This window comes from Octopus sinensis, linkage group LG30 (genome assembly GCF_006345805.1).
Source record: "Octopus sinensis linkage group LG30, ASM634580v1, whole genome shotgun sequence".
NCBI lineage: Eukaryota > Metazoa > Mollusca > Cephalopoda > Octopoda > Octopodidae > Octopus > Octopus sinensis.
Genome location: NC_043026.1, coordinates 10,997,075 through 11,012,074, shown reverse-complemented (window position 1 = coordinate 11,012,074; position 15,000 = coordinate 10,997,075). Strand labels below are relative to the sequence as shown.

General features: G+C 36.7%; 1 protein-coding gene across 2 annotated transcripts in view; it reads left to right on the top strand.

Annotated features, from left to right (window-relative positions):
* LOC115226285 overlaps window positions 1-15,000 on the top strand; it is a 111,069-nt gene that overhangs the window by 3,114 nt on the left and 92,955 nt on the right. For both annotated transcript variants that reach the window (XM_036515213.1, XM_029797273.2), the window contains exons 2-12: window positions 548-604; window positions 2,028-2,188; window positions 2,920-3,144; window positions 3,872-4,024; window positions 5,124-5,325; window positions 7,688-7,943; window positions 9,395-9,560; window positions 9,960-10,280; window positions 11,343-11,852; window positions 12,127-12,386; window positions 12,993-13,160. In XM_036515213.1, the coding sequence (XP_036371106.1) occupies window positions 548-604; window positions 2,028-2,188; window positions 2,920-3,144; window positions 3,872-4,024; window positions 5,124-5,325; window positions 7,688-7,943; window positions 9,395-9,560; window positions 9,960-10,280; window positions 11,343-11,852; window positions 12,127-12,386; window positions 12,993-13,160 (2,479 nt within the window). The remainder of the gene's footprint in view (window positions 1-547; window positions 605-2,027; window positions 2,189-2,919; window positions 3,145-3,871; window positions 4,025-5,123; window positions 5,326-7,687; window positions 7,944-9,394; window positions 9,561-9,959; window positions 10,281-11,342; window positions 11,853-12,126; window positions 12,387-12,992; window positions 13,161-15,000) is intronic.

Here is a 15,000-nt window from a genome sequence, read left to right as displayed (position 1 = left end):
TATTTGTCCTGTACTCTATTTTTTTGTTGTTTAAGAAAAATGTCCAGTTCCTTGGTTTTGTGTTTATGTTTTCGTTTCTCATTGTGTTCAACGTTTTCATTTTGGTGTCCTGTACTTATATATGCGTGTATATATACATGTAGAGGTAGGTAGTACATATATGTATGTATATATGCATATGTTTTATTTATTATTTATATATATATATATGTATCTATGTATATGTATATTATATATATATGTATATATATATATATATATATATAGTATATATACATATATTATGTATGTATGTATGTAGTGTATGTATGTATGTATACATGCATGCATGCATGCATGCGTTGGTATCCTAAAAAAATTTAAAATTTTGAGGGGAAGTGAAATATTCCGCATTTTAACACTATTATTTATAACTTTATCTGCTTCACGTTTCTATGTTCCAAAAAGAAATTGTTTCGCATGCATAAACACACACACACACACACACACACTCGTTATTTTGGCATAATATTTCCCTATTGTAAATTCTATTATCTTCTACCAACAGGAACCATCAAGAGAAACCATGGCAACCAAGAACAGATCTGTGCAACGACCTGCTTAGGTAATGTTGCTTCCTTATTCTTCTCCCACTTCGCCTTTCTTCCTTCTCTTACTCTCTTTCTTTTCCTTCTCGTCCTCCTTCTTTTTCTTTTGTCCTTTACTCGCTTCATTCATTAGACTGCGACCATGCTGGAGCACTGCCTCAGTCGAATGAATCGAGCCCAATACTTGCTGTTTTATTTCTTTTTCGTTGACTCTGATACTTAGTCTGTCGTGGAGGCACATCATGGCCCAGTGGTTAGAGCAGCGGACTTGCGGTCGAGGGATATATATATGTATATATATATATATATAAGTAGGTGAATGAATTATCCTATGTTTATCGTCAGCATGGAAAATGTAGGCAGTCATCGAAATTTTTGTTTGTCTTGTTGTCGAGAGAGGCTCCCTTTCTTTCCTGATGAGAAGATTGCATAATGCACCCTTTATTCCTTTGGAATGAAAACATGTCTTCGAAACATATGTCGAGTAAAGGATTTTGTTAACATCTTCGTTCGACTCCATTCTTTTCATTTATATATATATAATATATATTATTATATATATATATATATATATATATTATATATATATATATATATAATATATATATGTATATATTAGAAGAAATGAGGTACTCAGAAAATCGGATGGTTTATATTTACAGATGTTTATTTGTATATTACATTTTTTATATATCATATAACTTAAATCATTAGCGCTTTCTCCCATTCTAGTGGGGTTTTCAAATCAAACTAAGTTCCTGTGTGAGGAGTTTGACTATTTTATAGAGTTTGTAGTGGTGGGGAGGAATATAAGACAGTACAAGAGGGTGATGGATGAGGAGAAAGTGAGAGAAAGAACATGTGTGTATGTGTGTGTGTGTGTGTGTGTGTGTGCGTGTTTTTGTATCTGGGATGAGTGCTAAAGAAAAAGAGGGGAAGGGAGAGGGAAGAAGAAGAAAAGAATTTTTTTGGTCTGCTGACAAATATTGACTCCAAGGGGGTTCTAAGGTCTTGGGAAAAAGAAAGAATTTCAATTTTGACACTTCACAGTGTCACTGAGTGTGTGGTGGCGGGGAGGCAGGCCAGAAATTATATTTCCTATTATCATTGTGAGAGGTGTGGTGTGGTTTAATGTCAAATGCTTTTTGGGGTTTAAGAATTCTTTCCACTTTATGATCGTTTTGTGGAGGTGTGTGTGTGTGTGTGTGTGTGTGTGTGTGTGTGCGTGTGTGTGTGTACGTGTGTGGGTGTCTGCGAGTTTGGAGAAGGGAAGAGAGAAAAAAAAAGGGAGGAAGGGGAAAAATTGTGTTGATATTTATACCACTATATATATATATATATATATATATACATGCTTATACATATATATATATTGATAGATATAGATATACATATGTATGTGCTTATATAAGAGTATATGATACATTTATGCTTTTACAGGAACTCGAAAATTCAATTATGAAGTTGGTTCTTCCTATGAATATGATTACAAGGCACAAACCACGACAAAGATGAATGGAGCGTCCCATGGAGGGGCCAGCTTTTCGTTGAATGCCAGAGTCGTATTTGAACCTGTGACAAAATGTGACATGGTCATGACGGTAAAATTCTTTTTCTTCTTCTTGTTGTTATTGTTAAAGTAGAGAGCTGGCAGAATCGTTATCACACCAGGGCAAAATGCTTCGCACCATTTCGTCCGTCTTTACATTCTGAGTTCAAATTCCGCTGAGGTCAACTTCGCATTTCATCATTTCGGAGTCAATAAAATAAGGATCAGTCAAGTACTGGAGTCGTTGTTATCGACTTACTCCTCCCCCGTAATTTCAAGCTGTGTGCCTATAGCAGAAGGCAAAGTCGACCCCATATTCAGCCGAGGTCAACTTTGCTTTTCATCTTTCCGGGGTCGAGAAATTAAGTACCAGTGGAGTACTGGGGTCATGTGATCGACTGTCCCCCTCCCCACAAAATCCAGGTAATATATATATATTACGGAGATGTACTTGCATAGCAAGTGACCTGATCTGAGATTGTGTGCTGGATGGTGTTTCTAAGCCATTTAAGAAACACACAAAATCCATTAGATTCACTTCAACATTTAAATTTAATTTGTCAAATATTTTCGTTGCTTTCAGACCGCGACCTGTTCACTGACAAAATTCCGTATATATACGCAGTAAAAGCCACTTGCCCAAGGTGCTGTGCAGTGGGACTGAACCCAAAACCATGTCATTATTATTGGAAAACGATCTCCTTAACTACACAACCATGCCTGAGCGTCAGCTTGCAAGAAAAACGTGGTTTCTTTCTAATATTTTTAATTTTTATCCAACAGCTCAATAATGTCCAGGTCACCAACATGGACTATGCTCCTGAAGGTCAACAGTTCAGCGACGCCCTCATGAAGCAGGGATTGAGGTTCTCGTTCCAGGACGGCAAGATCGAAGAAGTTTGTCCGATGTCAGAGGAATCAACATGGGTCCTTAACATCAAACGTGGTATTCTGTCAGCTTTCCAAAACTCCATGGACGATCTGGACAGAGATGTCAACGTAACAGAGGTTGGTGTGTCTTTATATTATCAAACTATGCGTTGCAATCCATCTGTTGGGGGTGGTGGGCATGTAGTTAATGGGACTATTGCTGTCGTTGTTGTTACCAATGTTTGGATGTTCATGTTATTTTTGTTAATTTTTCCTCCACCTCCTCTTCTGCCCCTTCTAGTCTTCTTCCCCTCCTCCTCTTGTTCTACCTTGCTTCTCTTTACCTCTCTTTACCTCCTCCTCCTACTGCTACTACACCTTTTACTACTCCTTTTTCTTTGTTTTTTTTCTCCCACCACCACCACCACCTTTAGTTCCGTCATTATTTACGCCGTTGTTTGTCTTAATTCTACTATTCATTACTCTCTCGTGCAGAGGGAAAGTGTTAAGGCGTCACAACCACCAGTATTTTGGTCGAGACACCATCTCGAGAGGGGTTTCTTAAATGAGCCATCCTGCGCTGCACACTAAACCCAGTATTCGGCGGTCCGCAGATTGTCATCATCATTATCATTATTTTTGGCATTGAGTTGCTACAATCGTTAGCACACCAAACAAAATGCCCGGCAGCATTTCATCAAGATCTTTGCGCTCAAGGATTGTCAGGGGGGGGGGTCAACCAAACCAACTAATTTGCAACAAATAATATTTCATGTCTTCTTCCTGGAGTAGAAAAGATCATCATCATCATCATCATCATCATTAACATTACTTACAATGTTATTTTTTTCTCCTCCAATTTCAGACCGATGTTGTGGGCAAGTGTTTGACCGAGTACAAGGTGCAGGACACCTACAGGCGTACTAAGACCATCCATAAGAGCAAAGACCTCCTCAGTTGCAGTGACCGAGAGTACTACCGCATTGCCATGAATTCAGTCAAATACAATGTCCACTCTGTGAGTATTTATTGACTGTTGTTGATATGTGTGTGTGCATGTGTCTGTGTGTTCATGAGTGTACATGAGTATGTATTTATATGTGTATTCACATACATATATATATATATATATTTTTTTTTCTTTACAACTCACAAGGGGCTAAACACAGAGGGAACAAACAAGGAGAGACAAACGGATTAAGTCGATTACATCGATCCCCAGTGCATAACTGGTACTTTATTATCGACCCCGAAGGATGAAAGGCAAAGTCGACCTAGGCGGAATTTGAACTCAGAACGTAACGGCAGACGAAATACGGCTACGCATTTCGCCGGCGTGCTAACGTTTCTGCCAGCTCGCCGCCTTCAATATATATATATATCTATATATATATATATATATATATATATATATATATATATATATATATACATACATATATATACGTATATATATATATATATATATATATATATATATATATATATATATATATATATATATATACATACATATATAACGTATATATATATATATATATATATATATATATATATATATATATATATATATTATATATATATATATATATACATACATATATATACTATATATATATATATATATATATATATATATATATATAATATATATATATATATATATATATATAATATATACATACATATATATACGTATATATATATATATATATATATATATATATATATATATATATATATATATATATATAATATATATATAGGATATAATGATATAATGATATGCTGTTGTTATGTTAATATGATGTTAATTGCATTTCAACAGAAATGCTAATGGTGTTAATGAAATGTTAATGAGATGCTACTGATATATTTCGTATCCCCATAATGTTCTCATCAGGAATTTGTCATGGGCACATGACAAATTCCTGATGGTAATTCGGAGAGGTCAATGTTTTTTTTTTTATGGTATATTAATGGTATGTTGATAAGATGTTAAGTTGTTACATGTAATACATTTATAACACGTGCGTTACTAGCGATGCCTTTACTAATGTCACATGTTTAACACCTCAGAGACTTAATTAATTAACTCAATGCACATTTAATTACAGAAAGTACGATCCATGCCTCTAATGAAGAGCTACCACAATTGCGTCCAGACACTGGACATGCACGACAATATTCTGACCAAGAGCGAATGTACTGAGGAAAATATATTCAGGCCATTCTCGAATGGCAAGAGCGGTGCCATGACAGAACAGACGCAGAAGTTGACTTTTAGAGAAAAGAGTTCGTCAAATTATCGACAGACAGGTGAGGCTTCCTTGGAGCAATCGGGATATATCTCACGATCCGCACATTCACCAGTATACTGGTAGTAGTAGTAGTAGTAGTAGTAGTAGTAGTAGTAGTAGTAGTAGTAGTAGTAGTAGTAGCAGCATCAGAAGCAGTAGTAGTAGTAGTAGTAGTAGTAGTAGTAGCAGCAGAAGCTGCAGCAGCATCAGAAGCAGTAGTAGTAGTAGTAGTAGTAGTAGTAGTAGTAGTAGCAGCAGCAGCAGCTGTAGAAGCTACAGCAGCATCAGAAGCAGTAGTAGTAGTAGTAGTAGTAGTAGTAGTAGTAGTAGTAGTAGCAGCAGCAGCAGAAGATGCAGCAGCATCAGAAGTAGTAGTAGTAGTAGTAGTAGTAGTAGCAGCAGCAGCAGCTTTATGAACCAACAAAATAGGTAACTGGGTAAGATTCCCCAGAACTTTTACACGTTAATCCTTGAGCATTCAGATGATTATCAAATATAATACTTATTTATTCACATCGTTTTAAATTAATCCTGCATTATTTCATATTTTGATGATGTGATTGTTTCTTCTGAAGCGACTTTGTAGGGTAGGTATGAAAGGCCAGATCTGACCAGTTTGAAGATAAAACAGGTTGAATGTTTTGGTTGACAGGGCCTGTTTAAATGCTAATAGGTTAGATTTCACATTTTATATGAGGTCTTACGAATAAGTACCCGGACTGTTAGCATTGTAAAGAAGCTAAAGCGCGCAGAATGAAGCTGCTTGTCACAGATTGACCTTGGATACTGCTGAGCATGCGCACTAGGTTTTAATGTTCTTGCTCACTTCCGCTGTTTACAGCAGTTCTTTGAAGGAAGGTGTGTAGCATGTGATTGTCACATTGATCATGACAGAGAAGGTTGTCATGCTCAGAGTTCTACGCAAAGTTGCAGAAAGTGTATGGAGAGGAGTGTATGGAGAGGAGAGTACGGAGAGGAGTGTATGGAGAGGAGAGTATGGAGAGGAGTATATGAGCCGCACACAAGTGTACGAGTGGTTCAGACGTTTCCATGATGGCCGAAAAAGTTTCGATATTGACGAAAGTTCTGGGAGACCGGCAACCAGCAGAACTGAGAAAAACATTGTAGATGTGCGTGCAGCTGTGAGAGGAAATCATCAAATTACCATCCGTGAGTTATCAGAGGATGTACAGATTAGTGATGAACCAACGGAATCGTTAGCTCACCAATTAAAATGCTAAGCTGCATTCGTTATGTTCTAAGTTCAAATTCTGCCAAGATCGGTTTTACGCTTCATCCTTTCGAGGTTGTTAAAACAAGTACCAGTCAAGTACTGTGGTCGATGTAATCGACTCCTTTCTTCCCTCAAAAACTTCTGGTTCTATTCCAAAATTTGAAACTATTACATATGCATTACATATGTATTATATACTAGCATTAAAGACCCGTCGTTGCCGGGACATAGTGCTAGTGCATGTATATATGTTTATATATATGTGTACATGTTACATGTACATCTATATATATATACATCTACACATAAAATGCAAAATACAAAGTTATATCTTGATATCGCTAGTGATAACAATACTCAAAATATATAACAGACTGGAATTGTTAGCTCTTCTTTTTTCTCTACATTGTATACTTTATAGACAATAGTCTTTTCTTTAATTTTATTTTTAAATTATCCATCTGGACTATTCCATTTCTGCACGCTAATTTTATTTTTAATTTATTCCCATTCATGTGAAACCACTTATTCAAGTTCAGATCCTTGATGCAATTTTATACCAATTGCTATTTTTACTTTTGTTATGTTACGATTATATTATACTTTAGTTTGATTTTAATTATTACTTACTACATATAATTCAATTGTTATTATTATTTTTATTGTTAAAGTGAAAGCATCTGACATAAAATAGAGAAATATTTTTGTTTCACTTTTAACACGTAATACTGAAATAGTGGAGAAGATATGATATTGTGATGGGCTCGCTCTAGTCAAGAAGTTGAACATTTCTTTTGCCCATGAAACTACATAGACCCTAAGTAAGGCATGAGTAAAATTTGAATGAAATTGGTTGTGTAGTTCTCAAGTTTTAGGGAAACACACAGACAGACACACATTCTCAGTTTTATATATATAAAGATGTATTAATTCAATTGTATTTGATGCCCTTTATTCTGTTTTGTTACGTGTGTGGTCCCTTGGTCTGTAGGGAAATTGTCTTGCATGAAAACACGGTGCAAAACAGGTTTGGGACCACTGCCATTGACCACACAACTCCCCATCTTCTGTATTACCAGGCATCTAGAAATTACTCCTTGATACTACTTCGTTATTATAAATGTCTTTCAATTGGTTTTCAATTCAGAACGGTTCAGCCACAGAAGTGATTTACTGTTCGACCACAAAGAGACGATGTATTCAGACCAACTCCCCACACAAGAGATTCTGAGTGTCTTTGAGGAACTCTGCGACAAAATGAGTGAAGACATAAGGCCCGAACTGCCGAAAATGCTCAACAACTTGATCGACCTCATGAAAAGTGTTGATTATGCGACTCTTCGCAGAATTTACAGTGACATTTCAAGAGAAGGTTTCTGTCGGAAAAATTCAGACCGCACCAAGTTAGTATTTTCTTTATTTATGTTCAGGGCTACCAAAAAGTAATGTCGTATTTTCAAGCAATTGGTCCGACAGTCAAAGTATTGGGGAGTTATCCCAGAGGCTAAGTAAGCCTTGAACCACTGAGAAAAATCGTCTCAAGCAGATTGGGAAAGTGTATAGAGAAGGGAAGCGGTTACCTAAGAAGCTGTAACCGGGGAATAAAGGCCACATTCAGCAAAAATTACCCAAAGAAAAGATAAATTGAATAGGTTGGGATGCTCTACCTCACCCTCCCTACTCACCAGACCTGGCACCATCAGATTCTCACTTACTGAAACCACATAAACACACTTAGTAAAGAAAAGACATTCAGAAGTAGAGGCGATGTCGAAATGCCACTCCAAACATTTTTCTCTTCTGAAAAACCTGATTTTCCTTATATCCGAACGATCAGAAAACCGGTTTCGAGGTTCGGAAATGTTATTGCTAAAGAGGACAGTTATATTAGGAATGAATAAAAATATTTACGATATGTTTTATGCTGATTTGAACTCATTACATGAAATGCAACATTACTTTTTGGTATCACTAATATTTTGTGGGAGGCACATGGCTTAGTGGTTAGAGCAGCGGACTCACGGTCGAGGAATCGTGGGTTCGAATCTCAGACTGTGCGATGCTTGTGTTCATGAGTGAAACACCTAAGCTCCATGCGCTCCGGCAGAAGGTAATGGCGAACTTTTGCTGACTCTTTCGCCACAACTTTCTCTCACTCTTTCCTCCTGCATCTTGCAGCTCACCTGCGACGGACCAGCGTCCCGTCCAGTGGGGAACCTATATACCAAGGAAACCGGGAAACCGGCCCTATGAGCCAGGCGTGGCTCGAGAGGGAACAAACAAGAATAATATTTTGCGACTATTATGAGTGTGAAGTTGTGTGACCTAATGGTTAGTGTGATGGGATCACGGTGATAAGGGTGCAGGTTCAATTCCTTGATCAGGTGAGTCATTGAGCCCTTTTTGTCTTTTTATTGGTTTGAGCTGGAGAGATGGTCACTTGAAATGACCTATGCTACTTCTATAAGATCAATGCGATTGATGCTTATTAGCCTCAGGTCAGACCTGAGCCAGGGGACCTGTAATCCAATGTACTCTAGTTATGACCATCTAATCTTTTATTCGGACATGGTATAGCTAGGATTACATTATCAAATGTGTTCTTCGTTATTGTTGTTGTTGTTGTTTGGCCTCAAGTAAGTCCCCATCCAGCATACCCATGATTAAAGGTGTTCTAACCATGACAGTCCCATCTTTTATGCAGAGTGAGTATATCAAAGACTACATAGTTCAATGAATCCTTAATTTTTTAAAATTATGTGAAATTTGGCTGTTATTTCTAGCAATCCTGAATCACCACATAGACGTCCACGCCTTTTGTCATCATTCGGTACGATTATTATCTCTGTTGCAGGAGATATTTCCGTGACTCTCTACCAATGTTAGGAACTGTGGCATCCGTGAAGATGTTCCAATATCTGACTTCAATAAATCAATTCGAAGACGAAGACATAGTTATATTTCTAGCAGTCCTCTCGGTCACCCAGAACCCATCGAAGGAAATGGTCGAAGCAGTCACTGTAAGTATTTCATCACTGTTATCATTGCCATAGTCAGTTAGCATCTGTTTTCCACACTAGCATGAGTTGGACGGTTTTTCAGGACTCTACCAAGCTCCAAGTGTCTACTTTGGCATGATTACTACAGCTGGATGCCATTTCCTAACTCCTAATTTCACGACTCACAGTATTTACCTACTTTTCCCGTATCAGAGTATTCACCTGTCTTTCAAATTTCATATTTCACAACATGAAAGTTTTATTTACTTTTCACATCTCAAAGTATGCATGTACTTTCTACATTTCACATTTAATAGTATTCACCTAGCTTTTTACATTTCCCATTTCATACTATTAATGTATTTTCTACATTTCACATTTCACAACATTCATGTATTGTCTATGATTCATATTTCACAGCCCCTCTTGGATAACAAGAAAATATCTCACAAAGTCATGCTGTCCATTTCATCTATGGCTGCCAGCTATTGTAACAAGAATCCAAAATGTGCTGAAGATTTCGAAATTGGTGCTCTTATCCAGAAATACATGTCGTTTGTTGGTGATTGTGACAAAGATGCTAATCCGCATGTAATCCAGGCTCTTCGGTCTCTTGGTAATATTGGTTTTTCAAGTAAGGCTGAACGCACATTGTCCAAATGTGTGACAACAACCAGCTTTCCAATGGAAGTTAGAGTGTCAGCCATCGATGCCTTCCGTCGTATACCTTGTGATGCAAGGGTGAGTCTAACAAAACAATTTTTCAAAAATTAATTCTATTATTTGCTTTTGAGTTTGTTGTTTATACATGTACTTATGGGGATTTGATTCTGAGGGGAAGCAAGACGAATTTAGGAGAAAACAGGAAAAATTGAAAACGGTGACAAACGCTCAGTATGTTATTCAATTATTCATATCTTCATATCATCGACATACGCTTCGATGGATGCATTCAAAGTTTCATATATATATATATTTAAGCGATTATCTCCCTTACACCGGAAAAAAATCACTCATTACCTCCCCTTATTTAGAACTCTTTTAAACATAAACATAACGATAACTCTGTTCAACATAAACATAACGTCGTAAGAAATTTGAAAAGCTAAACGCGAAACCGGTCTTTCTTCTAAACTATGTCATTGTAGGGAAAAAAAATTTTAATATTCTTCAGACATATTGACTCAAATATATATTTTTTAACCTTTAAGCCTTCTGTAGTTTTTTCACTTTTTACTATTTTCTATATATATATATATATATATACGTCACATTTTCTGCGGTTTCTTATATCTGCTAAAATGTCTATTTGATGAGCACTGTTGTTTATATCCTCCCTGATGAGATTGATGCATTGCTGATCATTATTCATCCTGTCGGATGTATAGTAAAGTTTCAACAGGTAGGCTTCATATCTTTCAACGAATGTTGCTGTGTAAGGCCGCAACAATGCGAGAAGCAACAAAGTAAACAAAATATTTCAATATTTTCGAGTGAAGACCCCTTCTTCGAGACATTTGGAAAAAGTCGTTGCTCAGATGTGTGGAGAGGAAGGAGGTAGGGGAGCAAGTAGAAAGGTGACATTCGCATACTGATGTTGCTGTAGCAGCCAGTCTGCTTTATGTAGTTCCTTCCTGTTGTTCATGGCTAAGCTCAGAGCAAATTCTCACTTTATTGTCCCTTGCTGACCCCTATCCCTTATTAGGGCGAATGTGATTGCCTGCTATTAATTAGCTCAGCTGGGGGTTTTCTCTGTTAAACATGAATTCCTAATTCGTCCTCATTTCTCTCCTTATCTTTCAGCGCTCTGCCCTGATGGAAGTCTTTGTCAACACTGAGGAAGACTCTGAACTCCGTATCAACGCTTATCTTGGCCTCATGAAATGTCCAAGCCGAATGCTTCTCAGACAAATACATGAAATGCTGGTGATAGGGAATTCAAACCAAGTTGGATCATTCATTTGGTCACATTTAAAAAACTTGAGACAAACTTCTGACCCGCATTTGCAGCATATCCGATCATTCCTCGAATCAGAAGGGGTAGTTAAACAGTTTAATCTTGACAAACGCAAGTTCTCCCGCAACTACGGAGGATCGTTCTTCTCCAAAGACATGAATGCCGGAGCTAAATTGGACAGTAACGTCATCTTTTCCCCCAAATCTTTTATCCCGCGTTCGGCTAATCTCAATTTGACTCTTGACCTCTTTGGGCATGCCATCAACATTCTTGAAGTCGGTGGACGTTTAGAAGGCTTTGAAAGAGACATGGAACACATGTGGTCATCTCATCGCATGACAAATGCGGAACCTTACGTAAGTAATGGAATTATAATAAACATTGCCTCGTTCGAAGGTTCTAATTAAATGAGTAATCCTATAAACCAGCTTTACCTAACTTCACATACATATATATATATATATATATATATATATATATACATATATATATATATATATATATATATATATATATATATATATATATATATATATATATATATATATATATATATACATACATATATATAATACGCATACTTATTAGAACTGTGTACAATAACTTGACTGTTCCATCTCATATTTTCAGCGAAATGGCAAGTCCCACATGTACCTGAGATTTTTCGGCAATGAGATTTTCTATGGAGATACCAGACGCTCGTTTTTATTCTTCAGATGGCCTTACTTCTTAACTCTCTTCAAGACAATGCAAATCGTTAACAGTCAGGTGAAATATCCGACAGCCATTGGTTTCCCTCTTGAGATGAATGTCAAAGCCACTGCTGCAATCAATAATAATGATCAGACAAAATGGAAGCAGAACGGTCTCGATTTAGCAATTAAATTTAGGTCAGTAACCCCTCCGTTCTTTCTCTCGTATATTTGTCTATTTACTTTTGCTCTCTTCTTTTCTTTCTATATCATTCTCTCTTTCTCTCTCACACACATTCTTTCTTTTCTCTTACTTTCACTCTCTCTCCCTTCCTTATTCTCACTGGCTCTCTCCCTCTCAATCTCTCACTCATTTTCTCTCTTACTCTCTCTCTCTCTCTCTCTCAGTCTTTCATACTCTCTCCCTTACTTCTTCTCAAACTCTCACACTGTCTTTCCTGAAAGTAGTCATATGTTGGTTATACCTTATCTTGAAAGTACTTACTGTTAGTCTAACATAGTTTTAACAATCACTTTATGGGTAAAAGTATACAAGAGAGTTCATCAAACCTTTACCGTGTAAAGGCTATATTTTGGAATTAAAACTTTTGCACATATGAATATAAATTGTATTAGTGAATACGAACATGAATAGGAGATACGAATAGCTTGAAGATAAAATTTAATATTAGACAAATATCCAATGAAATCAGAAGAGATAGAATAATTGAGCCAATGACCCTAATCTCAATATAGATCAATGATGATATTTTTTGTTTGTGTGGTTCCATTTTATATTTGTAGTGCTGTCATTGAAGTGACCGGAGATATGACAGTTGATGCTCACCTCACAAGAATGGGCCTGAAGATGGTAAATATGGCCCATACAAGCACTGGCGTGGAATTCAGATCAGACTATAAAGAAATCACAGTAAAATTCCCAAAGGATATCATAGAATATGCGAATATAAAGTAAGTACCATTTCAGACATTCCTTGATGTTGATGTACCTTTTCTTGTGCACCTTCTCATGCAGCTTATTTTTCCATTCCTACTCTTCCTGTGTACCATCTTTGCAATATAGCTCATCTCTAAATCAAGGGAGCTGCACTTACAATACATATCTACCTACCTGCCTGCCCGCGGGGGTACTCACTACTCACTTCTGAGTCCGACACTCTAACCAATTGACCATGCGCCTTTACGCATAATTTATATGATATACAATACTCGCTCAACATGATCCCTCTTAAAGCCTTTCTTTACCTTGTGGAAGGATCTCCTGTAAAGACATCGGAGTGTAAGTTTGACTCTTTTGAGCACTACAAAGTGTCTTCTATACGGAGATCACATCTGTGAATATATATATATATATATATATACATATATATATATATATATATATATATATATATATATATATATATATATATATATATATATATATATATATATATATATATATATATATATATATATATATATTTCCCTCACGGGCTATTCTTTACTGGAAAGCAATACTCTAGTATTGCATTACTAATTTATTGAAACTTCTTCACCGTTCTCGTGCTGTTAGCGTTTCGGTGTTTCAGTCGAGTGTATTGGCATTAATGTGGTAACATCTGAAATGTTGTCGTGGTATATGTTTGGCTGATGAAGATAGATCAAGTTTATGGGTGCAGACATATCTTGAAAAATCTGAAACCGACGCCGGTCCCACATTATCCTTTTCTAGGTATTTCATCTTTCAGATGTTCTCCCTGGAGGTAAGACAATTTTTTCTAGTTTGTTGCACACACGCATTTTTGCTAGTACATACGCGGTGAAGCTGTACATTAGCGTCGTATTATTACGTTCGCTATTTCCAGTAAATATCGGTACTTCGTTGTGCCATATATTTACTTATTTGTATATATATATATATATATATATATATGTTTATATATATGTTTATATCAGCGACGACTCCGGCACTTGGGCTTTTCGGGCTTAACCCGAGTATAAATTTAGTAAACTGAATGAAGTTCATGTGTGAATGAAGTAATTTTTGTATTAAAACTATGTTTCCGTCTTATTGTTAAATTATCGGTGCACATATAAGTCTGCGGTGTGCATTAAGTCTCTTACCTTCTTTTATGCATGTGTCTTATGTGAAACATGTGGTCAGCCAGAGTGACGTTGATGACCCAGAGTTGGCTCTGATAAATAAATGTGTGTGTGTTTATGGAAGACCAGCAGTCACTCATGCATTCTAGCCTCCCTCACCGTGTCACTGATGTTATCCAAGTGAAAGAGCAAAGGTCAATACAGCTTGGCACCTGTGATGTCTGAACACATTTCTACAACTGAGGGAATTGGAACAGCATGAAATAAAATGGCTCTTTTGGATCTGTGACTATTTTCCATCTTCTACATAAAGGAAGATATTTCCTTCGTTTCGTTGCTTTTCATTCTATGAAATGAGAAGATACATTGCAGAACTCTTATTTTAACGAGTTCTGTCTGTTTATCACACGATGAGGCAACCGGATGCTCCCGAACCAGTTGTTAAGTGTTCCACCCGTGAGTGATCGATGCTAGATGTGTCGAAACAATTATCGGAATTAATAATAAAATTTCTCGTCTTTCATTTATCATATCTGTGTGCGTGTGTGTGTATTTGCATGCGTTTGCGTGTGTTTGTATGTGTGTGTGTGTGCGTGTGTATGTGTGTGTGTGTGCGTGTGTATGTGTGTGTGTGCGTGTGTATGTGTGTGTGTGTGTGTGTATTGGAGCCTGTGCAGCTTTCCAGCTTCTGTCAAACAGTCCAACC